At 42.1% G+C, this 27,028-nt stretch overlaps 2 protein-coding genes and 1 long non-coding RNA gene across 6 annotated transcripts in view; 1 reads left to right on the forward strand and 2 right to left on the reverse strand.

Moving 5' to 3' along the window:
- RNF144A (ring finger protein 144A) overlaps positions 1-9,559 on the reverse strand; it is a 68,468-nt gene extending 58,909 nt beyond the window's left edge. For 2 of the 4 annotated variants that reach the window (XM_017818125.1, XM_017818123.1), the window contains exon 1: positions 9,084-9,137. The gene's annotated coding sequence lies outside the window, so the exon portion shown is untranslated. Of the gene's footprint in view, positions 1-9,083; positions 9,138-9,504 lie in introns of those variants that run through there. The other 2 variants (XM_017818129.1, XM_017818128.1) reach the window with 2 other exon arrangements.
- Positions 9,560-12,564: 3,005 nt separating this feature from the next.
- RSAD2 (radical S-adenosyl methionine domain containing 2) lies at positions 12,565-17,549 on the reverse strand. The gene is made up of 6 exons (XM_017818077.1): positions 17,198-17,549; positions 16,845-17,006; positions 16,184-16,413; positions 15,172-15,321; positions 14,404-14,436; positions 12,565-13,861 (listed from the first exon to the last, which is right to left on the reverse strand). Exons 1-6 carry the CDS (start codon positions 17,529-17,531, stop codon positions 13,697-13,699), a joined length of 1,074 nt encoding a protein of 357 aa, XP_017673566.1. The 5' UTR covers positions 17,532-17,549; the 3' UTR covers positions 12,565-13,696.
- Positions 17,550-24,883: 7,334 nt separating this feature from the next.
- Positions 24,884-26,355, forward strand: LOC108498864. The gene is made up of 3 exons (XR_001875334.1): positions 24,884-24,935; positions 25,255-25,369; positions 26,160-26,355. It is a non-coding gene; the product is annotated as an uncharacterized LOC108498864 (long non-coding RNA).
- Positions 26,356-27,028: the final 673 nt, after the last annotated feature.

Consider the following 27,028-nt stretch of genomic DNA (forward strand, 5'->3'; position numbering starts at 1 on the left):
AAAATTCTCCACTAAATGAGGGAATCTTTTCTGATCCCTGTAGACTTTCCATCACTGTAGATATTTAATAGTTTTAAATGCCAGAAGTCACCTCAATTAAAGAGAAAGTGAATTTGGCACTTAGACTCCCTAAGCACATAATGATGCAATCACGGAAGACCCTCTCAAGCATTTAATAAATGCATCAAAACATGATGTGCTTTACCTGATGCATATATTGAAAAATAAGATGTCCATATAAAATAGAAACATTAGTCTTTTAAATTATTTATTATCTTGTTACAGAATTTACCATTTTCAGGTAGTGCCACGGTCCGAGGGGGGATGGGGCCGTGACACAACACGAAGAGGTCCCCAGACAAGTCAGAGGTGCAAATGGAATAATTTATTGAGGTGTGCCCGGGGTTTTATGAGTTCAGGTGGGGAAAGGGCTAGAATATGGGGTGGAGCACGAGACAGACAAACAGGGGAACAAATCGGGGTAGGGACACAGGCAAAGGGGGAGGAACGTGGGAGGAACCGGGGAAGGAAAGGGCGAATGGTAACTGTCTCCTCTCTGCAGCTTCTGCAGCTTATCAGAGAGGGGAGCGGGGAAGCAGAGAGCAGGCAAACTCGTGGCAAGCCCAGGCATGCCCAGGCTGTGCACTGTGTAGTGTGGATACAAAGCAATACACATATTTGAAACCACATAATAACGGTAAAGTCCATGTCACAAAGTCCTGTCAATTGCTGTATGTCTTTCTCCACGCCTGGAACTGCTCCCATCCTGAATCTTGCTCCTTCACATGGTAGTATAGTTCTGCATATTTTCACTGAATGAAAATAATCAAAGCTCTGATGAATGTCTGGGTGAGATATAGTTGAGTAACCTCTGATTTTCTAAAACACAAGCACTGTAACAGCTGGACAACAGACTTCAGGTAACATGAAATACCGAAACAGATCTACAGCTCCTATGAAGAGCATTTCCCACACACTTCTAGGAAAACCTATTTGTTGATGGTCACATACAAATCTCCTGCAGCCTTTCAGCAATTACAAGAGCTCAGATACATATTGTCTTTCATTTAAGCCTACTTGTTTTAAGTTTCTTTGTAGAGATTTTTTTTTTTTTGAGGAGAGCAATTTCCTCTCTTTATGTAAAACTCCAGATACTGTGAATTCTTCATACCCAATAGGGCTGGATAAGTCCCACGTTAAGGGAATCATATGAAAACTCTCTTGGTATTAAGAAAAGTGGATTTTCACATTAGTTGAGGTGATTCTGATAGGACATCCTAACCTGCACATATTTTTTTACCCTGGTACTCTCTAGGTTATCATTTTAGTAACACCACCTAGGATAGCACAAAAACTGCTTTGTTTTGCAGAGGGGTTTGTGGGGGTTTTTTTCCCCCTCCAAAAATAGCACCATCTTTACCCTTCTTCCACTGTTCAATATCAGAATTGGTTGATACCACAGTAAAAATATCATGCTATTTCAATGAAAAGAATGGTTCAGTCTCATGGGGTGAGAAATGAACGTGCATAAGAAAAGATATTAAGGTGAGAGGGGGAAAAGCAGAGATCCTGACTGACCCTGCTGCCCCTCTAGTGATCCCTCCTGAAGCTGCCACTGGCAGCAGCGTTGCCTGCCAGCAAAGTGGTACACCACTATTATTAGCACAGTGAGGGAGCATGACAGTTTGGCTGTTCTTTATATTGGCAGCTGTGTTGAATCATCCCATCCAAAAACAACTCCTATTAATGAAAGTTACAAGGACAGGCCTATGTTGGTCTGGAGACCACTACAGTAGAATCATGGACTACAGGAAATAAAACCAAACCAAAGAAACCCCCAAAAAAACCCACACAGACCTTTCAGACAAGAGAGCAAAACAGTGAACTTTGCAAGAAAGAGCAGACCCTGAAAACACATTTACCTGTAACTGTAAAAAAAGCTTCATAGCAGTAGTCTAAATCGAAAAGCAAGGGAACACAGCCATAAATATTGGATTTCATTCAAACCTGTGAACTTCAGCTTTTTAAGGAGCTAATGGAAATGTTAACTGACTGATGCAAATATTTAGCACGAACTGACAGTTTGCTAAAAAGACTATCACACTCTTTGGATTTATGAGTCGTCTATGAATTTCTCATACTTCAATTTTAGGCTAATAATGTAACATGAACTGAAGCCAGAATTACCCTGTTACTCCCTCTGAAGTCAGATTATTTTTTTCAAAGACAATGACAACCTGGAACAAAAGAACAGAAGACAGAGAAGTGGGTTATTACCCTCCTAATGAAGAGGATAGACAGTAAAACAACCAAGAACTATTATGTTTCATGCTCAATAACAGCCAAGGGTAAAACATTTGAGAATGGATCTTCAGACATAAATCCATGCAAAGTAAGTGGCCAATGCTGCTGCTCTAGTGGGACACCACATCATGGAAGAAAGGAGATAACAGGAAGTTACATATTCTGAACACAGCCATAGCTGATGCCCACTGACAGCAGCAGTGTCTGCTCCAAGCAGCAGTGGATGTGAGAAACTACAGTAGAGAGAAGGATGAACTCACATCATAGAGAATAGCTCTCTCAGAGCCAAAAGGATCCAAAGTACAGGGCACAACCAAACACACACAGGGAGCCAACAACAGCATGGAGAGGTGCCAGGGTCATGCTTAGTGCAAGTTCCACATGACACCAATATTCCTAGAGTAACCTTTCCCAAGGCCAGTGGCTGCCACATCACAAGATAAAGACAAACAAACAAGCCTTGAGATAAACTTACACCCTGCAGGTGAGTAAAAATAGATCAACATCCACAAACTTAAAAGGTTTTTAACTGCTTACAATCAGAGGTGCAGATAAGATAATACATACTGCACCCTTAGGAAGTGGTTGGTTCCAATTCATGTAGCAACTACAAGGTTCACCACCACCTGTGCTTAACAACCTGTACACAGTTCATTTCTCAGTCATTAATAAGAAGAGCTGACTGGTCTGTTTTACCTGCAACTTCTGAGGCACAAAGCTTATGACCTCAGCTTGGTCTTAGGTGCAAAAAAGAGCCCAGCAGGTTCCCAATCTGGTCCTGAGGATCAGCTAGACAAAACTTTAAGATGCAGTAGGCACCAATGGCTCACCTGAGCTAGCACATGCATCCTGCGGCTGTGACCATGGTTATCCTACCTCTCCCACCTTTCCAGCTACAGCTAGTGAGGCCTAGTGAATGTTGTCACTACATCTTTGCTAGACAGCAAGACACACATACACAACTAGGAAAGAGTAACAGACACAAGCATAATGTAGTAATTTCAAGTAGAGAGAAATGTCACCTACTAACCTTTCAAAAATCTAAGATGTCAACAAATATCAGAAAGACAATGAAAAAATTGAAAAGCTTTACTAAAAAGTATGGTTTGTTTTTGTTGTTTTGTTTTGTTTTTTTTTTTTAATTTAAATATGGTCTGCCTTTACACAAATCTAAGACACCTTCCACATCCTCATCATGTACCTTTGGTCGGCACTTTTTCCATAAAAGTAAGGACAGTACACATCAAAGATAAAAGCAATGCATAATAAATCTAAAAAGTAGGTGTAGGTGTTTTCTCCTCTAAGTTCGAACTGCATGACAAGAAATACATTATTCATGAAGGAAGATGATGGTCCAACATTAATCAAGTCAGCATGACAAGACAAAAGACCATAAGATGTATTAAACAGATACTAGAGTGCAAAAGTGATCAGCTAACTGAAAGGGTCACACAGGGTCTGTTTACACAAAACAATTACTGAGGAGAAATACAGAAATAAGACTAAACTGTTTCAGTTTGTGTCCTATCAAGTTATGTTCCACTGGGGGAACAATCTTCATACAATACAACATAAGAATCCTAAAAGTTTCTGGGGTGCCTAAAAAATTGCTACTGCAAGGTAAAAGTAATAAAAGATAAGAGTTCAAATAATCATTTTAAAATAAGAATTTGCATAAGTAGAACATGTATGAAGAACAGTAATAAAATGTTTTAAAAAAAAACAAACAACCTTTCCTTTCTTGTCATGAACTTTTTGCCACATTATAAAGCTACTTGGAGCTAAAGACTAAACACTTGCTCTTCTTCCATATTCAGAACTGTTGCAAAAATAACCAAAAAGGAAGTAACAGTCTAATTTGAGACTGTAAAAAAATAGGAGCACAATGTAAGTTGATTTGTAAGCAACTGAGCCAGTAAAATCCAGTTTCCTAGGAATGTGTGTCAAATTTGTAGACAGAGCTCAGACTTCAATCTCTCCTTCAGCAGGCATCTTTCCATCTGCCGAGGCTACCTACTGCCAGAAAACTGTAGGTTTATTGGAGATAAGCTTCTACTCTCTCAAAAATGAAACTGGAATGGCTCAAAAGATTCAGAAGACAAGAACAAGAGGGAAAGTCAGACATTCACAGAAAGAGTTGCATGCAATCTCTATTTTCTCAGAAAACCAGGCTAAAAATATACATACACTGACTGCAAATAGCTTAGTCTTGTATTTGCAGACTGTGCTGGAAACATAAGCCTGACTGCACAAGTCACAGAGCATCGCTCTCATTCTGTCTGGATGGATGTATTTCTTAATACGGGTATAGAGAGATGAAGGGGAAAACTGTTCCCTTAAGCAGCAATAGAAGGAAAACCAGAGTTAAATAACATTCATGTTCCTCCTAAGAGGACAGACGTTGTCCAAAGCATCAGGCCCAGAAAAATACAGTTGCTTTAAGCAATGCAGCAAGACCCTTCCTGTCACCCCAGGGAGGCAGCATTTGGGCAAGGAATAGGCTCTGCTCACCCACACCACCACAGCTATCCTGTATGGTCACATACAGAGAGACAGTCCTGACTGAAAACTGTGTGAAATCCTCCTGGGAGGGCCTGTAACACTCCATAGGAACTGGCAACATCTGGGCACTTCCCAGAAGTCCTTCAAGCAAGAGCATCTGGCTGTACTACAGGCCCAGGGCCACAGCAGATCCACCATCCTGAGTTATTCTGGGGATCATGCTGCATGTGTAGCTTCAGCAACCAACTACCAGGCATACCTATGGTAGGAACAGAAAGACTGATCCATCAGAAAGACCCTCTTAAATACCACAAAACTGAAATAGTCTCAGGTTCCTCACAGAATGGTTTTAGTTAGAAGGGGACCTTTAAAGATCATCTAGTCCAATGCCCCACCATTGGAAGTGTTCAGGGTGAGTGGGACAGAATGCAATCACTTTTTATAATTCTCCCAGATCTGTCCCCTATAAGATGCTGTTTAGAGAAATTCAAGAGTAAAAAATATTTATTTTTATATATAGAAAACATTACATAACAAAATATCACATATAGCATAAGTTTTATGTATGCATATACATAACTATATATACAAAAGGAAATAAATATCTCTGAGATTATGAAATCTGCATAGAGTCTTACCAGCAATCAAACAGGAAGTAAATCAACTGTTAAACAGCAATAGCAGAAATAATAAGAATAGGAAGAAGCTGATCACATACCAGATTATGATGGGCTAATATTGAATTTTGGCCTTAATGTACTTTCCTAATTTCATCTTCATATTTGTCACTAGCTAAGAGTCCTCCACAAGGGCTGAATGTGTACAGCAGTTGCCAGGTATTATACAATTCTTATAATGTATATGACCTATTTATTAGAGACTGGAGTTGAGATGAAGGTAGTTCAGCTGAAACTGTCTCCAAGAACCACAGCAATAGCTTTCATAGCTTGTAGTTTGTAGTGGAGTTTTACGATAACAGGAAATAACCCCAATACTACAGCAAAAACAGAACAGTCGGTAAAATTTCCAAGTGAAACTCAAGAATACATAGAAAGACTCCAAAACTATTGAATCTGGCTGCTCACAAGCAAAGCAGTGATCAGTGCAAACAAAGCTAAATGTTTGTATGTAGTGAAAAAAATTGTACCTAAACCTGGTGAGTTAGAATCTTATTTTTCAGACACCTGAAAGACCCATATTCATTCCCAAGTATTTCAGACAATCCTTTGGATATCATACAGAAGGAAAAGAGAAAGGTTATATTAAATAAGCTTTAGTGCATTTCTTCAATCATAAGTCACTTCCATTCAATATAAACAGGAAGTAGTTGTATTAAACTGTCATAGTGATACTTGTAGGAGAACAGCAAGGTACTTTAATGCAAAAAGCTACCACTCGCTATTCTTTGAATGAAAAGATGAAATGATCCTATAAGGCGTCAGTAACATTGTCATGCCAAGCCTAGAACCATCTGGTGGGAATTTTTTTCATCACCATAAATGAAGTTATGAGACATATTGGTTCACTTACTCTGTTCTTCACTTTCTTCAGACTTTTTGAGAAAGGACACTTATGGTGTCACCACTATAATGCCCCATCAAACAGTCAAGCTATTTAAAAACCTACTTTGTATTAGCACTGTCAGCTCCAGAATTTGCTGACTGCATATGCAGAAAAACTGTAACGTTTTTGATACCATTAGATTAGGAAGTATAAAAAACATTCCTATCACTTTGCAGCAGACAGCCAGAGGAGCAAGTGTATTTTCAACAGCTACTCCCAGTCATCAGAACTGGAAAACAGACATTATCATTATGATCTTTTTGTCTGATCTCCTTCAAAAGGTCAGGGAAAGATGAATTTCATGAGCTCATTTCTGCAAAGCAAAACAGAAAAGGATCCTGCTTTATAATAAGAACAGCTGACTGCAGCCTAAGACTTGGCAGAATCACTAAACCATTGAAACAGAGTGGTGGATTCATTTGTAATTGTTTTCAGTTTCCTTTTTGTAACTCAGGATATAAAAAGGTTTCTAATCAAACCAAAGACCGCTAACTCAAGGTGTAACTATTGATACTACTCCACAGGAAGCACAGCAATCAATGTAACAGGTTCCAACTTCCCTGCTGCATCAGGTTTCTAGGAGAGAAAGGGTCTACATTTGCAGACCAAGCTGTGGGATGATCAGAGCTATTATTTTTCCCTGAATCAGCACTGGGAGGGCAAACAAGAGTTTTCTGCCAGCCTATGAGAGCACACTTGTAAATACAGCAGATACACTGAAGCCATTCATACCCACTCGATGACACTGCAGCCAAAATCCATGTTTAAGACAGCAGCCTTGTCCTCTGGCTTAACTAAAAGAAAAGCTGTAAGAAGTTATTACAAAACCTCACATGAAATGTGACAAAGACTTGGAATGTAAAACAACGGGAAAAAAACAAGAGCAACACATTAGAAACAAGAGGAGTTAAGCAAATATAGTCTTTTTTTCCTCAAAGTATTGCCTTAAAATACTAAAATAAGCAAAATTCAGACAGTAAGTGAAGATAACATAATACTGTGATTCAAGGGGAAAATCTTCAATAACTGCAGATGATAAACACATAATTTTATCCAGCAAGTCCTAGAATATGAATCAAGGAGATTTAGAAGTTAACTCTGTTTTACATAAAGGATGGCTCATTCAAAGTAGTTTTATCAAACAAACACCTATCATTGTACTAGTATTTCAATCACAGACAGTTTCCCCCCTCATAATACACAGATTGCTCAAGAGGATAATGAGACGTAATGGCCAGGGAATGGGGGAGGGGAGTAAAGAAATAAAACTTCTTCCCGACGGCGGGGGTGGGGGAAATCCTGTCTTTTTCAAGCAACTCCTAAACAAAAGGAATTATTTCTCTCTCCCATCACCATTCTTCTCACTTGATCTTGTTTCTGTTGAGTATTTAACAAACCTCAAGTCAGGTCACTTTGACTGATGCTCCACTACCAGGAAAAAGCAATTAAAGTTCTCCCAAACCGTGAAGTCCCTTCCAAGGATAAACAAAGCATTTTCTTTAAATGCACAGGTCTGCCCCTCAGGACACCACAACCCCACACACCCTTCCCCCCCTCACCCCAAACCACCCCTTCACTACATCTGATGCTTGTAAGAGAAGCACACACTAGGCCAGGCCACCAGAAGTTTAAACTACTGATGTAATCTCTCCGGTAGCACTCTGCCCAAGAACGTGCAGCTTCAGCTGTAGCCACTCCTGGGTCAGCACTGATAAGATAATGTGAAATGAAGCAAGCCATTTCACAATGTAAACAGTTGTTTGGCTACACGGGGAACAATATAAACAAACGGATCTATTTATAAATCATCATTTATGCCTGTTGCAGAACAGGGAATATTATGTTCCAGTGCAGAAGCGACAGTATTTCCAAGAATACAGCAAAAATACAAACAGCTTATATCTTCTTCCATCAGCCTGCCCCGTTGACACTCCCTGTTCCAGTTCTATAGAAGCCACAAACACATGATGCGGGGCCTGATCTTTTCAGGAACAAGATACCCTTGATTTAAAAGGACATTGGCAATCCAGGGCGTGGAACGCAACCTCATTATCGTACCTATGGTTACTTCCAACACCTCAAAAAAGTCAACGGTAACATCTCAGCTCAGCGAGAGAAGGAAAAAGCGAGACTTACTCCTACTTTTTCCACCTCTGAAACCCAAACGAACCGATTTCTCCCCACGCCGCAGACCTCGCTTGTATCCGAGAACATCGGCAGGGCACGGCACTTCACACACCCATATAACCCCTACACTTAATTTCCTGCTCCCCTCAAGAGCGGCCACCGCGGTCCAGGGCGCGGGGCTCTTCCGAGACGCTTCACCTCCTTTACGGAAACCACCGTGCAGAGCACACGGGGCTCCGCGGAGCCGCTGTCACTGCGAACCCTCCGCAGCGCTCCGCCAGCAGCCCGCGCCCCGCCATACCCTGCCCGCGGCCAGGCGCCGCTCCTCGCACACCGCCCAGGGGCTCCGGGAGCGGGATAACGCCGCCCCTGCCTACGGCACCCCCGCCGCGGGGAGCGCCCACCACAGCCCTTTACGTAAGGGGCCGGGGGTGCCCCGCGCCGTCCGGCACCGCCTCCGGCCGCCCCGCCGGGGGGAACGACAGCACCCCCACCGCCCCGGGAGGTGCCCCTGCTGCCCCGGGAGGCTCCCCCACCCCAGCCGGGCTCCCCGCTCCCGCCGCGCCGGCTCCCGCGCCCGCCCTTACCGTGCCGCTCCAGCCGCTGCCGGCGCGGGTCGGCCCGCGGGCGGTGCGCGGCGCTGTCCCGCGCTATCCCGCGGAGCCGCGGCAGGGCGCCGCCACCCCACCCATGGTCTCCACCCCCCGCGGAGCCGGAGTGTGCGCGGCGGGCGCCGCTCCCGGGCTTTTCTGCGGCGGGGGCGGAGGAGGAGGGCGGGCGCCATTAAACCACCGCCCCCCGCCACCGCCCGCTTTGAAGCGGCCGCGCTACGCCAGGCACAGCGGCGCCCCCTGGCGGCGGCGAGCGCGGGGATCCCGGGATTTCCTGCTTGGCAGCGCCTGGCGGGCTGAGGGCGCCGTGCCGAGCCCCGCCGTGCCGAGCCCCGCCGTGCCGAGCCCCGCCGGCGGCTTTACTGGGGGGTTTTTAGTCTGTTGTAAGGAATATTACCTTTTGTTGCCCGAGCGTGACGGCCCCGGCCCAGCAGGTCCTTCGGCGGCCGGAGAGAGCAACAGCGGGTGGTGGTGCAGAGGGGGCGGGGGGTTTGTCCTGCCTGCCGGGGAAGGAAGGAGGGAAAAGCATGGGAACCATGACGGGCAGGGGTGTGCTGCTAGCGCTGTCTGTCCTTCCCTGTTGTTGGTGCATGAACGGATCAAGGGCCGGTGCTCCTCCGACAGGCACGGTGGGAGCCGCACGGAGCTGGGAGGCGAACGGGAGATGCCTGGTGGATTCACCGCGGCGCAGCTCAGCCCTCGCCCGGTCGCGGCGGGGGTGACAGAGCCCGGCAACAACCCCGGGGGTCACACACACCCAGCACAGCGGCCTCGGGGGTGACACACACACAAAACACAGCAGCCCCAGGTAAGACACAGACATACAGAGCACAGCAGCCCCGGGGGGTGACACACACAGCATCTCGCTGCGGTGCTGCTCCTGGGCACCCTCACCCCACCTCATTATGCAGGGAACAGAAAAAAAAAAAAGGCAAACGGAGGGATAAAAGACTAAGCCTCCCCTCAAACTCAGCCAAAATACTGTGAAAAGCTCGAGTTCGCGTTGTCTGGTATCAGGGTTTGCACAGAGCCTCAAGAGGGGAGATGAGCTTGAGAAGCTGCTTATTTTCGGTCTTCTAAATAGACTGGCTTTTCTCTTTTATTTACCATGACAGAAGATAATCTTTTTTTGTCCTCAGATATTTATGGCTGGCTGTGTCTTTCCTAGCGGCTGTCATCCAAACAGCACAAGGTATTTGAACTGTCTTTTTCCCAGCACAGCTCAGTCCACTCAGGCTTGTAACAAACGCCTTTCATCACAAGGAAAATCACCACTATTGTCCTCCATTTCAGCCTAGATGCTGTCCTTGGCACTGTGCAAGCGGCCCCCTGCTAAATACGGACTACATCCTGAATTACATATCTCTTGTGAATGCAGACATACATTCTGCGAATATGGGTTACATTACACAAAAAAAGCAAACAAACAAACAAAAAAACCCAACCAAACTTAAGAAAATAGAAACTTTTATTGAAATGTGCAACATACTCATGTGAAATACTTAGTGCTAAATATTTGACAGCATTATTACAAAATTCATCTTTTGTAACATTCAAAGATAACAGCATCCTTCTCACTGAAAAAGAGGGCATCCTAAAGTGCATCTTAAGTGACAGTTTTACTTATTATACCTTATTACCCAAGGTATAGTCATAACTTTATCAGATGTTAGTTCCCCAAACACTCATTCTCTACAAATATTTTACAAATAGGAACAGCTCTGTAATACCAGTACACTAATAGACTACAGTGTCAGTTCCTTCCCAGTTCAGCATCTTAAGCAAGTCCTTAGCTGCAATACTATGAGATTACACATGAAAATACAGTTGAGCATATCTGTTTACAAGACTTGAAAGATTTAAATCCTGACTCTTCAGGGTTAAGATGTACCTGTAATTGCTAATCCTGGGAGTAGCCCTACTGAATTCAGTTTTGTTTTTCTAGTCCTGTGCTGAAATTTAGGCCTAACTACATAATGAAAGCCTAAGGTCTATTTTTGGTCCAATATGAACTGTGTTTATAAACGAAATCTCCCCCAAAAAAACTAGATTAATCAAGCTGTAGGAAAAAACAACATTTTACACAACAATGAATTTTGCATATAAAAATACCAAGAGTTATTCATCAACTTAAATGACTTTTGGTTGAACTGTGTAATGTCGGATTCTTCATTTCCAATGTACACAACTGGTATTTCCTTTGAAAAAGAGTATCACACAGAGCAGAAACCTTTTTCTTAATTATATGTGGTAGCAAGAGGTGATGTAAAATCCTTAAATTTTAAGAAAATAAGAACTTAGAACCTTCTGATAAAAGCTGTCTTCAATGTCTTTATATGATTTACTGGATTTTGACATTTTCAGCTCCATTTTGTTTCTCCTGCGTCTTCCTCTGTAGGCACAGAGGAAGCAAAGGAATAACCATTTACAGGGTAAGATGCAAAGCAAAGAATGGCAGAATTTTGGGGTCTGAAGGGGAGTTTGTGTATCACGCATCTGCGTGCTGTGCTACAGCTGGCATTTCCTGCAGAAGCTGCAAGCTGGTAGATTTACTGGTACATTGATGCACTAAATCTTTCCCCATGCTGGGACTGAGCCAGCAGCAAAGGAAAATGCTCCTTTTCTATCATGCAGCGTAGGTGCTGAGGAAGAGGCTGAATTTAACATTTGAGCAGTGGGAACGCAGAGGAAGTCAAACCCCAGTTACATAAATTTGCACTGTCCATAGTTACTACTCAGGCAGAACTCCAACTGAGGTCAGTGAAACAGCTGCCAAAAGACTGTGGGGTTAATGTGTGTGGATCACATTTTAAATGCCACTTAGTATTAGTACAAGGGGGAAAAAAAAGACTAAAATGTTTCTAGGAAGTGTTGTGATTGCAAAATGCAAAATACATAGAGACAAAAGAGCACCACTGAGTATACTTACAGTCAGGATAGTAAAAATAGAAACTGAAGGAATTATAAATGGAAACATTTTTACAGTGTATTTGGAGGTGCACAGAAGTAGCAGCTCCTACTTAAGCGCTTTGCCCTTCAACTTTGAAGATGCAGTAGGTGAATGCAAAATATTTCTCTCAAAAACCTCTTCAAAAAAAAAGGTGTCGTTTTCTGTATGTGATACATTTAATGCATGCTGACTCCCAACTGCTGCAAATATTTAGAAGTGTGAGACAGTCCAGACATTCAACGGACAGGATGAATGAGTAGTGCCAGCTCACTTCTGCTCTCTGCAATGCTTATCCCTATTCCCTTTAAACAGGAGGAGGATGGGACTGGTTAAATTTGAAAAGCTGCAATTACAAAGCCATAACAATTGCCAGAAACCCAAGAATGAGGGTAGTATACTTGATTATTTTTTGTTGTTTTTTTTTTGTTTGTTTGTTTGTTTGTTTTTTCGTTTTTTTCTTTATTTTATATTGATGCTGCAAGCTCTTAATCAAAGGCAGCTATCAAAAAATACAGCTAATTTCATTTAATATTTGCAGGTTTGCAACCAGCAAGATAATTAATTACTAAACCAAGCAACCTCTAAAGCAAGGTTACATGATACATGAACTTTTCTGTTTGTAATTCCATGGCTTAGCAAAATAAAAAGCCACTATACAACAGAAGATTCATGTTAGGTTGTGCTACATAGTATTAATTGAGAAGGAATTTTCATCAGAACTGTATGCATGCAGAGAGAAAAAAAGCTGAAAATAATAAATCAATATTTGCAGATAAAAGGAAAATGGAGGAATTAATAAAATGCAAACATTCTCACTGTAAATATTAGTTAGAACTAAGGCCATTGCCAATGTGAAATAAGAAGTTGTTTATCATTAGGTAGAACGTACTTCTAGGTTTTAGGATGGACAAATACAATATTCTTTCATGACTAAAAATATGTTTTTGCAGAAATTTACATCCCCCAACATTTTTGCAAATGTCCTCTGTGCATATGGAGGAGAGGGAGAATAAAACTAGATACTTTTACAGTTAAGTCTTAAAAAATGAAAATGGCCAAATTTTTCATCTTGATTTTCTTTTAAACACATTATTACAGATAATGATTCCTAGATTCTGACCCTCTATTACCCCCGAAAAAGGCAGATGGTGCTTCCAGTGGCCTGCCAGCTGGCCCTCTTGTGATCTACAGAGGAACTACAATCCACCTTTCCCTGAGAAACAGGCAGAATGCATTCCCCGATAAGAGTTTTCACTTCTCCGTTCTTACAGCTGTTTATAATGAAGTAGAGATTGGGGTGGAGTTTGATTTATCTGGCATGCACACTCACGTAGTATTTTAAAAACATTTACTGCATGACGTTATGTTAACAGTTTGTCCTTAAGTCCTTCATAAAATGGATTAGAAAGTTTATTTCAGACATGTGTTCATATGAAAGCTCTGAAAGTATTAAGTTATGCTCAATAAAATAAAAGTGCATAATCTGCATTTAAAAACCACATTCACATATAGAGTTATACTGAACATCAGTCTGTATAATATACCAAGTGTAATTAAAAGCATTAAATACAGGTATACACTCATCATATAAACACATATTTTCTTTACATGATGCACTGCCCTAACTCAGTATATTGAGTTACCAGTCTAGTTTCATGTCGGCTTTACTCCACACATATTTTCCTCCTCTTGTTAGGAACATCTTCTCATCAAATCCACTGAATTTTATAGCTGCTTCCACACCAACATCTAGGATAGACTTGGAAGGCTCTTTCCGTCCATTTCTACAGTTTAGAAAACGCATCTGGAACATCAATAGATAAGACATTAAAAAGTCAATTTGCAAAAACTTAACTTTCCCACAGAATTAAACAAGCTGCACTGCAATCCCACAGAAGCCTATATAAGTGCATGAAGAGTTTCACTCTAGTCCCTAGAAAGCTCAGAAGCTCATGGTTAGACACCTTAGCAGGAACAAAGCTATACCATAATTCCTGAAGACTGGCTCTTCAATTACACATAAACTAAGTAGGCACTTTGAAACGTAACTTTCAGGGCAAGTTCTGTATTTTTAAATTAAAGAAAAGCAGCGAAAATGTCCTCCAGAAATAGACATCTACACTTTAAATTTGTGATGTAATCATTATGCCTGCAACCTGATTGCAAGTTCTCATCAGCTTATACTATATTAAAGTTCTTACTATGTCTGATGGGAATAAATCACATCCATTCCTTGTACTATATGGTAAAATTGTTTTATAGAATGCACAGTAAATCGAATTGGTTATCACTGTTGATATATACATATATTAGCATACAAATACTAAGTATGAAACAAAGACTTACATATTCATCCAGAATGAGGTATGAATCTCTCATCTGTAATAGATCAAAAGAAAAAAAATGAAATTAATATACAAATTAAAATTCCATTCTAGTGAAAAATGAAAGACAAAGCAAACAACTATTCAGTCAGATACAAATCTTTGAAACAGTTACTGTATCACCACTATTTCAGTGAGCTTGGATCAAATTTATAGAAATAAATGATAGAATTACTAGAATAACTTTATGTATGGATAAACTAGTAATTCTTGAAATATGACCTCTCCAGTGTCTAATTGAAATGTGGGTGCCCAACTGGATAAAGGTGGTTTAAATAATATCCAAGTTTTCTATTAATTTTTACAGCAGTAGAACTTACAGTTTTGCATGCTAGAATGATTATGACATTTTCAAAACAAATGTTGCGATCATTTAAGCTGGAGAATCTCTATTAGGAAACTATGCTTAAAGTGTGTTTTTATTAACTTTGAACTTTTTCAGGATATTGTGCCGTGGTGGGGAAAAGTACTCTTGCTGGTCTCCACAGGATTGGGATCAATGGGTTTTTAGTTTTCTGCTAATAACTTCATGGTCAATAAAAAGCCTTAAAGAAAATTAAAAAACTTGGCTTCTACCATAACAAAACTGGTTGCTGATAAAGTTGTACTGTACCTCTTCTAAGCCACTACTTGTAGGGAAAGTACTAATTGCCATGAAATTTTCTAGTTCCTTTCCAATTTTCCAACATTATTTGAAAATAAAGTTACAGAAGGATAGTTTAATTTTTACCTTCTGATTAGATTCAGGTACCAAACAGGAGACATCTTTGTGGCGATCCAGGAATCGTTCAAAGTCTTCATCACTAATAACAAATTTTTCTGCTTCTCTCAAGGCATCCTCACCACTGTTCTCCCCTTCAATGAGCAGGCACTGGAATACCTGAAAACAGAAGGCACCTAGTTAAGATTTTACATTTTCACTTGCCTTGAGGTTAAGAGACTGTCCCCATGACAAAAACCTTTAGTTGTCTCAGTAGCAATATCTTAATTTTTCTGTCAGTGGGGCTACACTGACACAAATTGTGATAACTGAATACTATACAAAGAGCATGGTGCAGATTTATTTTTAGCAACTTAACCATTACAGAGTTCTAAATTTTCTAAATTATCATTTCCATTACTATCCTTTAGTAGGACCAAGATTTCACTTAAAGTGTTTGGTTTGGGTTTTTTTCTGAGAAATTTTGTGTGTATAACAATTTCCATTAAGTAAATAATGAGAAATTATTCCACAAGTTCTCTCATATTTATGCCACATTACCTCTACCCATTTGCAAACTGATAACATAATGTATTTAATGCATTCTAATAAAAAATATATGTACATTAATTGTTAATACTCTATAACAGAACATTAATGTACACATATCTTGCTAACAATATATTGACTCTAATGTATCATTGTATACTGATTTTTCATTTTCTCTACACCGTGACACATTTCCAAATCTTAAAGACTTTCTATATTAATTTTAATATAATAAAATACCCATATCTACATACACTGAAATAGTAATTTTCTGTATTTATCACAATAAAAAAAGATTCTTGACATACTGGGCTCCATTTAAGTGCAGAATGAGACAGAACCCATCTCAACACCATGCAACATTGACAAGAAGGCCCCTAACACCAGCCCGAGCTGGAGATCCAACTGAGGTCATTAGACATTCAGACAGCTCCAAAACCTCATTATTTCTTTTCTTTGAACAAGAAACCTATGGTATACACTACTTTCCTACCTTCCAGCGCACAGGGTTGAGTGCCTTGATCTGCTCATTCATATCTTCCTCAACATTAAATCTGTTGATCACCGAATTTATTTTGAAAGCAACAGCATACTCTCGGCACCACTGTCTCAGTTTATGCAGATTTTCCACGTGGTTCTTCTTTCCTTGACCACGGCCGATTAAAATGTTGACATCCTCATCAAAACTATCACATGAAATTGCCAGAATGTCTAAATATTCACCTGAGAACAAGTTTTAAAAATTGATTAATATCCAGTCCCTCAGCTAAAAGCTGTCAGAAATATGCCCACTTTCACTTCCTTATCATCTGTCATGAAGTGCCATGTAAATATAGTTCTGTGGAGTAATCCCATCAACCGCAAAAGCCACAGCAACAGCAGTGTCAAAACACATAACTTGAGCGTGTCTGTCCTCAGCATTATGGAGACAGGCTGAGCTGTTGTTTTAGTACATCATTATACCAAAGAGGCCTTTGGTATAATGCCTATGTTCACAAAATATAATCAACACAATCTCACTGGTATTTGCATTTGGTTTGTAAAACCACTAAAAAAACAACTCCCACTTGCCCCAAATCCATCTGTGGGTGAGGCTGCTCTGCAAAGGCCCCCCAGCCCGGCCAGTGTTGCTGTGCCCAGCAGTTCCTCCTTACCGTACTTCTTGAACCACCGCTCTCTGATCAGGCTGCCGTTGCTAACAATGCTGACACTTGGGAGCTCCAACTCCTGCTTGCAAAATTGGACCAGTTTGCCTACAAATTCGCCTCTGTCCTGAAGAAACGGTTCTCCTCCCGAGAAATTTATTTTCTCCATTCCTAGAGAAGGACCAAAGAAAGATGATGAACATCTCTTGCCCGTCGCCTGCTCCTTCCCCATGCTATCAGGGCCCCACGGCAGCCTCATGAAAAGGTACAGGAAGATTCCCGGGATAACTTTTTCGACGGCACTTGCTCTTGCGGGGTCTCCCCTCCCCGGTTACCGCCGGCGCCCCCTCCCCGGGACTCACCCGCCTCCTTGAGCATCGCCAGCCCCCGCTTGGCCTCCTCCAGCGGCAGCACGAAGGAGGTCTTGGCAGTATGGAAGCAGAAGCCGCACTTGTAGTTGCACTGCCGAGTGAAGTGGTAGTTGACACTGGTGGGTGTCGGGGACGCGTCGTCCCACTCCTGCTCTCGCTCCCGCCGTGGGGGTGAGTCCCGTCGCCAGCCGGGCAAGGGCAGGGACAGAGACAGGGACAGGGACAAGGGAGTCAGGCTCCAGCACAACGCACCCAGGCGCCCCCGCAGCGCCGCCAGCACCGCCCGTCCTATGGACAATAGCCGGCCCAGCATGTCCAGGTGCATGGCTCGGCTCAACTTGGCTCGGCTTGGACCCGGCGGGATGCGCTGCGGTTCACTTGGAGTCGCCTGGGCACGCTTCGACCGGAGTTGGTTCGGTTGGGCTCGGTTCGGTTCAATCCGACCCGATTCGGCTCGCAGTCTGCAGCGAGGTGCCCGGCGCTCCGCATTTAAGAGCGCGGTGAGAGCCTCCCCGTCCCGTCCCGTCCTGCCCCGCTGTGCCGGAGCACGGGGAACCGCTCCGTTTCGTTTTCCGTTCTCGCAAAAGCGAAACTTGGCACCGAGCCGCAGGCGCGATGTTTTCCTTCTCCCACCCCCCCCACGTGCGTCCCCCGTGTCCCCACGCCTCAGATGCGCTTCTCGGACACGGCCACGGGTGGAACCCGCTGACTGCCAAGTGCTGGTAGCAGGTTTCAGCACCTCTGGGTTTGAGCAGGTTTAGCACCTGAAGACCACTTTTGGTGTGTGAGGTCTCAGTGGCTCTGGCTCTTCTGGTTAAAACTCGTGTGACTTGTGAAGCAGGGGGAAAGCTCAGCTTATATAACCGCACTGCAGCCTTCTTAGTAAGTCAGGAACACTTGTAAGTTGAAACAGTTTTGCATTGCAAAGCAGCCCAAGCTAGGGTCTTTAATTCTTGGTCTTCAATACTGGATCTCAAGCAAAGCTACTGCACCAAGCTGAGTACATGGATAGCCCCGACAGCAGGAGCTGCTGGCAGCCCGAGGTGAGACACTGGCAGAGCAGATAGGAGCCCACTCATGGTAACACCAGGAGAGACCAGGACCAAGCTTCCAGTTTCCATATTCCTCAATTCCTCATGGCACAATAGCTATTGCTAGAGAAGGAGCATCATAGCACCAGTTGCTATTTCTCAGTCCTTCGATGTGTCCAAACACACCAAGTACACCACAACTTTTCAGCCTCACTCTGCCTTCAGTCAGCCTGACCTCATTCTTGTGTGGGCACTTTAGTGTTGCCACTGCTGCCAAGGTGAGGAGCCATACTCAAACCCGATGACCTACCAATTGCATGTTGTCCATGGCAGGCTTCTCTCACTTTGGAGCTTCCCTCACTTCCATTTACCAGACAGAATTGCTGATGTAGCTGGGCAGTCTTGCCCTCATGTTGCTACCTTTCTTTTTTTTTCCACTTGAAAAAGGAGTGGGAGAACTAGCTTCATCCTGTTTGCAAGTTTTAATGGGAAACAAAACCTTCTTGTGAATAAGAAGCGTTTCCTTTATGTTAATTAGGCCTGTCATTGGCTACCCTCAAATTCCCATCACCTTTCTTTCACTTTCCTGGAGATGATCTACTGGCTCAGTAATGTCTGGATCAGTAAGTAACAGGGTTTCAGGTTTCCCCCTTTAAACAGTTTTTATTGTCTCTATCAGCTGTTTCTTGCTGGAACGGATTCATGCCAGCAGGGTGGAATGGGAGACTTCGTGCTATGACTAATTCCAGTAATGCCACCTCACGATGGTATTGTTGAAGCAGGATGGGAAACATCTCTGTTCCTGAGGATTTCCAAAATTGTTTCTGAGGTTGTCAACAGAGACCATTCCAGTAGGAGAAGTTAACTGTGTGCCCTTCCAGTCCCTTGAGGTTTACGTAAGACACAAGCTTAAGAATGAAAGCAGGATTTTCTAATAAATAAAGGGTTTACTGATCACAAACTTGAAAATGGAATTGCAAAAGAAGAACAAGACAATGCAATTTAGACTGAAATCTGATGTTGAAGTTGCTCTTTGGTTGTTTCAGTGTTTCAATCAATTTGAATAAGTCTGTACAGTCTATACAACCCTTCTGCTGCATGTTAGGAACTCTTTCCAATTTCCTATCTTCTCTGATCCCAACTCAGGTTCCTCTCTCCCCTCATTCATATCTTTGTTCATATTTAGTTGAGCCAATGCGGATATAGGGACTACAGCCTTTCTTCCTTCTTTGAGGTGGAAAATTCAATTACTAAGAATACTTGTGGTGAACAGGAGATCTTAAAAACAATCACGACACTTCAAACTCTACAACTCAAGAAATATTATGTTGTGTCTATGTTTGTATATACATATATATGTATGTGTGTCACCAACCACACAATCTCTAAATATATCTTTGCACAGGGATTTTATTTCAGGTGATAAATTATCATTTAGCTCACCCTGTCTCAGAAACTTCCCTGACCTCCTGAAAGTCTGGGAATTGCAGAAGATCCATTGAAAATGGCACAGTGACCTAGACCTATTGTAGCCTCAGCCCTGAGCTCGTTGCCAAGTGCCTCAGCTGGATAGCAAAATTAGGTTTAAAATACTTCATTTCCAAAATCAGTAAAGAATCCTTGATAATTATCAATTTGTCTCAATACAAGACTTACATCTGATACACAAACACTCCAAGAGCATGTCAGAAAAAGTTTGCTCAAAGAATCAGCAAACTAAAACATTACCATTTTGAACTGTTTTTCTTTGAAATGTTCCCTGTTTCAGGGAACAAAACATGCAGAGAACCTAACACTCAAGCATCTTCGAGATTTCCTGTTCTCTGTAATTCTATCAGTACTTTCTTAGAAAATGGCAATTATAAGGGTTCTATTTTTTGCCTTGACTAAGCATGTTTTCAGACAACACTCTCTGCATTACTGTAAAGCCTCACAATGCAAACTCAGACCAGGACATGCCCCCTATAGATGTACAGATGTTGCTGTACTACCTAGCAACAAGAATGACAATCACATTTTACTTCCTGAACTGTCCTAGCTCACAGGCTGTACGGTGAGACCTACAAGAAAACACAAATGTGCTCTTTTATACAGTAGCTTTGAATCTACAAGAAATGTTGCAAGCAAGAACTGTAACAAAATTTTCTGTCCTGGTGCCTTCTAAAAGAGTATCAGAAAAACATGATATTCTTTGAAAATGGTAGGACGTCTGATTTCTTCCCTTTGCTTCCTATGGAAGTCATCTTACAGTGACAAAGGAGTCACAAAGGAGTCCCAGTACTCAAAATGTTTTAGATCTGCAAATCTGCACAAAAAAAAACTTTTAAAGATGAATATAATTTTTTAAAATGACTGAATAATATTATTTATGGTGCACTCAATGTTACATAGGTACACAACTAACATGGAAAAATCCAACTGGATAAACAGGGATAATGTTCTTGTGCTCCCTAGTTGTTAGGAAAGCAAAACTTTGAAACAATTATTTATCTAAATAATGTATCTTTATTTTTAAAAAATAAAGATATTGATTTCTCCAGTGTGGCGCTTTGGCAGTTCCAGTCAAACAGTATCTTGCTAGGGAAAACAAAGTACTGACAGGAGCCAGAAACATAAATAAGGTTAAAGGAGGAGTCATTATCACTTCACCTGTGCAGACCACAAAAGGTCCAGGAACAACCAGGCAATGACAGATGTAATTTTCAGCATTTGATAAATGCATTATTTCTTGCTTTAGTCGCATCTGGAAATGACCTCCATCTTATTGCATCTGCAACACTATAAATGGGATTCTGTCAAGGACCTTGTACTTAGTGACTCAACCCTCCCTGGGATGCAGAAATCCAGGGAGAAATTACCATACAGAAAGTTAAAACTCTCATGCAATTAAGTTATGAAAGACATATGAAACACACAATATAAATATAGACACAGATTAGACACGTTTGAAGGAGGTCCACCATGGGCCCTTAATAGTGCATATGTGGTTTCCCACTCAGGAAGTATTCAAAAGATGGTTCCTAGGATATGGGACAAGACCACAGATTTGTAGAATGATAGAATACCAGGTTGGAGGTGACCTCAAGGATCATCAGGTCCTTTCTTGGTAAAAGTATGTTGGGAGAAGGATCCTTCTTTGTCCTTTCCATATTCTTCTCCAAACATCTGGCACTGGACATTATCATGGGCAGAAGAGGGGGCTCTTCTGGTCTGAGACTATACTGACTTCTGCCTTCTTATGGTCTTACACCTAGACCTTTGTCTACTGGAAAGGCCTTTAGTGATGTCCTTTAAAGTTTATTCTGCATTAAAACAGTAGTTTTATTTGTGTGTATTCTCTGTACCTATGCATTTTATGGGCCTTCCACTTTAGTTTTTCTCTGTCTCATGTAACATTTTGAGAGGCATAGACTCAGGGGGGTGAAGAACTGAGACATTTTATTAAAAGGATGCAGATTTTAGAGCCAACACAAACATGGAAACATTCCTTATAAGGCAGAAACTGTAACTACAGCATCTGATTGGCTAACTCCTGTCACCTGGGGACATGGCAGGCTTTTGAAGTGGCAACTCATCCCTGTGATGAGTTTCACAGTACTCTGCTTTGCCCGAAACTTGCTGCAAAGGTCTGGTTCTTTCCAGGCCTTCATCCTGCCTATTTCCCACAGTCTCAGACAGCTGTTTACAGGACTGTGCACTTAGATATATTTTTAAGTTATAAGCTAAGCAATTTTCAGGTGTTTTTTTTTCTTTTTCTATTTTGGGTGGATCAAAAAGTTTTTGAATATTCATATGGCTTTTTGTTGTGTCTATATCTCTTCCCTATAGCTTCATGCAAGCACAATGGGCACTCAAAGATGTGAAAAGGCTTCTGAACAGTCTTTTTCACATAATTGGCATATTTTCTCTTCGACATTGCATCATATTTTACTGAGGGCAAAATTATAAAGGTCCTTGTAAAAAGGCTGAAAGCTCCTTAAAATAAGTTAATTTCAAAACAGAGTTATACTCTCTACACTGATTTTAGATACAAAGACCTATCCTGGGCATAAAAGGCAACTGTCTTTTCCTACCTTTGTACTTGAATCACGCAAGAGGGTAAATAGCCAGAAGGACAGGCCTATTATGAATGATCTCATAAGCATGGTATAAATGAAGGAAGTAACCAACCAACAGTGAAGTAACTAACTTAGCTTAGGAATGCTTGTAACAAGGCTGTATCAAGGCAGTGGGAGGGGGAAAAGGGAAAATGAAAGTAAGCACTTTCCATTCAACAGAGAGGGGAAAGGCAACAGTAGCATCAGGAAAAAAAGCCAAACAAACAGCGAGGAGACAGAGGTCAGTGAGGAAAATTGCCAGCTTTACAAATGCTTTTGAAATGAAACTTGGCTGCAAGTCAACTGGGTGTCAAACAAACCAATGAACAGAAAAGTCACAGGTTAGTTTTGATGTAGATAAGGGTGAGACAGTGGAGATAGGAAAGAATAATCGAAACCTTGTGTACCTGATGGTGAGCTCAGCAGTGGAACTTGCACTCAGGAAGGAGATCTCAATCACTGTTGCTACTCTTCTATAAGTAATGGCTCCATGGGAGACAGTAGCAAAAAAAAGAAAAAACAAATCTTAGTATCACCCAGAAAGGTATTTGGAATAAGGCAGACAGCATTATTCTGCAGGTCTGTGGAACATTGGTATGTGTAGCCATACCCTGACTAATGGTCCAGTTTGGGTCTCCACATCTTAGCAGATCCTTACGGAGCTAAATAAGTTATCCCTGGTTCCAAGTGATCAAGGGGATGAAGCACCTGCCTTACAAGAAATGGAGGCTATCATTTCTGAGATGAAAAAGCTGAAGGGGAAATCTGACTGACCTTGAAAAAATCATGTAGGTGATAAATAAGCTGAATGTTGAACTGTTATTTACCAAAATCAGTAATATTATTGGAAGGGGCACTTGTTGAAACAAGTAGGATATGAGTTTAAAACTTATAAAAGTTTTTATGCAACAGTTTCACTGCTGGAATTTGAGAACAGTTTGTGGAGGTAGACTGTATCACAGAGTCAGAAAGGGATTTAGATAGATGTATGAACAAAGATCCATAGTAGGTGCTAGAAGAAAAAGATGAGGATGTGCTGTCTACCACTCCTAATTCAGTGACTGTGGATGCTGGAGGAGCAGGACTAGGAGAAGGGACCATGGATAAGCCAGGCATATGCAGAGCATGTCATTCCACAAGACAAAATATTGTGTGAGAATAGCCACTACTTTGATTCAGTTCATATTATCATGGTCTTAAAATTACCATCTATTGGTTTCCTGTATAATGAACTGTGTTTTACCCTGTGTCTTCTGGTATCCATAGCCAGCCATAGTCATGTGTTTGAGTCATGTGGAATTATGCAGGAGTTCTCAGGTATGGTAAAGTGCCTTAAAAAAAAGGCAGTTTTGGTATCTGATGCTGAGACTATTGAAGATACTCTAAGGCTGCGTTCCCAGTTTGAGCTCTGGCCCAGCCTTCCACCAGCTCCCTCAGCATGGTCCGTTTCCAACTAGTGCAGCTGATCTCTGTCGAACTGATACTGCCTACCAGCTGCTTCACTGTCCCTGCAGATACACTAAGCAAAAGCTATTTGTGCAGTATATTTGAGCTGACCAGAGGAAGACATCAAGTTTCTGAAGAATTTCTTGTAGGTTACACTAGCTTGTAGAGTATATTCTTTCAGAAAATGCATCAGAAGTTTAACTTTAGATCTCTCTAGGTGGCAGGTTTTCAACTATTGAAAGTGAGGAAAAGGATTCTACAGAGTTGCAGGTTGTCCTACATTTTAAGTTACATATTTTGAAAACTCAAAATCTACATTTTGGGCAACATTACTCATAGCAGCTGTCATAAGACTAAGTGCTATAGCTATTTTCAGTGCTTCTGGGTCCTGCCGCTGAGCTGATGAAAGCTGAAATTTGGCATCATAAAGTTACAAAAACACTGCAGGCTTGTAAAAGTTCGTTTTACTCCCAAAATTATTTGTGTCTATTGTCGATCTTATTATCAAGGCACTGAGTAAACAAATAATGGGATTAAGCTGCCAGTATGCCCGACAGCTCAATGCTGGTTGGGCACTGCCACTCAACAAAGCAGTTTAGGACTTGTCTGACTCTTTTGGGCCAGTCCCAAACAGCAGAGCATATTGGCACTTCTTAAAAAAAAAATAAAATTTATTCTATTTTATTTTTTAGGAGACCACCAGGATTCAGCCACGGGAGCCCGTGGGAATGTGACCCTTTGGTGCTGGCGGACCCCTAGGCTAGGACCTTACTTCCCACGTTTGTTGCTGCCCACTCGCTCACAGAGCCATTCCCTGTGGGACCGAGCCCGTTCATCCCAGTACCACTGATGCGGGGCGGGGGAGGCAGAACAGGCTCCCCAAGGAGCTGCCCTCGGCTCTGGACCGGTCCCCGCAGACCGGCGCTTTCCCGGTCTACCGCTCTAGTTTCGTTTCCCGCTGGCTCCTCCTCCGCCGCCCTCCGCCCCCCTCCGAGCTGCCACCGGCCCCGGCTCCCGGCTCCTGGCTCCTGCTCCCGGCTCCCGGCTCCCGGCCTGGCGATGCTGCGGCGCTGCGCCCCGGGGTCGCCGGGCCCCGGGCCCCTCCGCCAAGCCCTGCCACCCTCGGCCACCGCCCTCCGCCACCGCCTGCGCCAGGTCAGCACGGCGAGATCTTCGGCTTCGTGGGGCGGGCGGGTGCGAAGGGGACAAGGGGTAATTGTTTCAAACGGAGGGACGGCAGATCCTGATCAGGTGTAAGGAAGAAGTTTTTTCGATGAGGGTGGCGAAACACTGGCACAGGTTTCCCAGAGAGGTGGTGGATGCCCCATCCCTGGAAACATTCCTGGCTTGGTTGAACAGGGCTCTGAGCGACCTGATCTGGTTTAAGATGTCCCAGTGTGCTGCCTGGGGGTTGGACTAGATGACTGATCAAGGTCCCTTCTGACCCAACACGTTCTATGATCTCTCCTTGCAGTGTGCAGAGAGGATCCCAGAGGCTGAAGCAGTACTCGACCTGCTGGAGAAATGTCCAGAGCACCAAAAAAAGGGCGATTTTCCCGTCATAGTTTTTGAGGGGCTGGATGCCACTGGTAAGACCAATGTGTGGGTGAGGAACTATAGATGAGAAATTGTTGAAAAGAGCAAGTGCTCTGGCTTTCATTCAGGTGTAAGTCTTAAAAACTAAAAAAAAAAAAAAAAAAAAAAAAATCCTGGAAACCTGCAACAGAATTGAAGAAATTAGTAATTATAAATGCCAGTCTGTTTTCCCTGACTTGTAAAAGATGAGTCTACACTAATTTTCACTCTGTGGGTTAATTCGTTATCTAAGTAAATGAAAGAATACAAAGAGTGGAGTACTGAAAATTTAATTTCTTGTGTTGATGATGAAACATAGTTTTACTGTAGAGTTTTCAAATAAATTAACTAAAATAATGGTAGTCTGAGAGACTGGCAGCAGTTTGTATCAGAGAAATATTAGTTGCCTCTGTTTTCTGACTTTTCAGTTAAAGAGAATTGAAAATCCCCTTAAAAAGAAAGGACAGCAGGGCAATATCCACATGAACTGTGACCTCAAAAAGTATTATAAATAAATATACAGAAAAATTGCCATGCATTTAATGTATTAAAGGGAGTAAAGACTGAAAGTTGGCAAGGGGAAGGGCTGGAAGGCCCAGAGAACAGGAAGGAAAGTAATAATTCCTGCAACCAGACTCAGAATAATTCTCCCCTGACAACCTTATCACAAGATATTCAAGTTACATATTCAGGTGTCAGAAGATTTTCTCCAAATGAACAGACAGGAGAGTTTTTCAGTTTTTAAAACTGAGGTGTATCTGACACATAATAACACAAATATTTCCTTCTGTAAATGAAATGCAGGCAAAACCACTGTGACCGAGGCTGTTAAGGACAACCTGAATGGCATTCTGCTAAGGTCCCCACCACCTTGCATCAGCCAGTGGAGGACTGTATTTGATGATGAACCAACACCCATTAAAAGAGCATTTTATGCTGCGGGCAACTACATTCTCGCTTCAGAAATAGCGAAAGCATCCACTCAGGCACCTGTGATCATAGACAGGTTTGTATACTAGAGAAGCCCTCTTATGTCAGTGCTATCATATAGTTGTTCAGTGTTACAAGCAGAAGCGGTCAACAATTTTCTCTGGTTTTCTTTGGAACTTTCTTTGGAGGAGGAGGAGTTGTTTTGATTTGATTTTGTTTGTGATTTGTTTTGGGGTTTTTTTTGAAGCATTACTCTGCAGAGAGTCAGATAAATATTAAATCTTCCAAAGATGATAATAGTAAGTTAGGGAACTTCCATCAGGGTAATACTCATAACTAGCTTTTGGACACATGAAAATTATTACATCTTCAATTAGGAATAGTGGAGGCTCAAGCTGTGCATCCTGAGCTAGACCAGAGTTTCATGACAAACCTGAGGAGCATGTGGGCTGTTGGTCATGCCTTTCTCTAAGATGAGATATGGGTGGATTGGAATGACTGAGTTTTAGGTAGACTCACTCTTTGCATTTATAAAGCCAGAAACATGCTTCCCACTTTTTTGGATTTGGTTTTGTTTTTGTTATTTCTAGTATTCATTAACCTTTGTAGGCAGCTTACAGTATTACTCTTAATAAAGAAGGTCTAGGTGCACTTTGAACCCTCTGGCTTATTTCAGTAGGTGTTCTGTACCCTCCCGCCACAACACATACACACACACACACACACACACACACACACACACA

The sequence above is a fragment of the Lepidothrix coronata genome, unplaced genomic scaffold (assembly GCF_001604755.1).
Source record: "Lepidothrix coronata isolate B3197 unplaced genomic scaffold, Lepidothrix_coronata-1.0 Scaffold65, whole genome shotgun sequence".
Taxonomy (NCBI): Eukaryota; Metazoa; Chordata; class Aves; order Passeriformes; family Pipridae; genus Lepidothrix; species Lepidothrix coronata.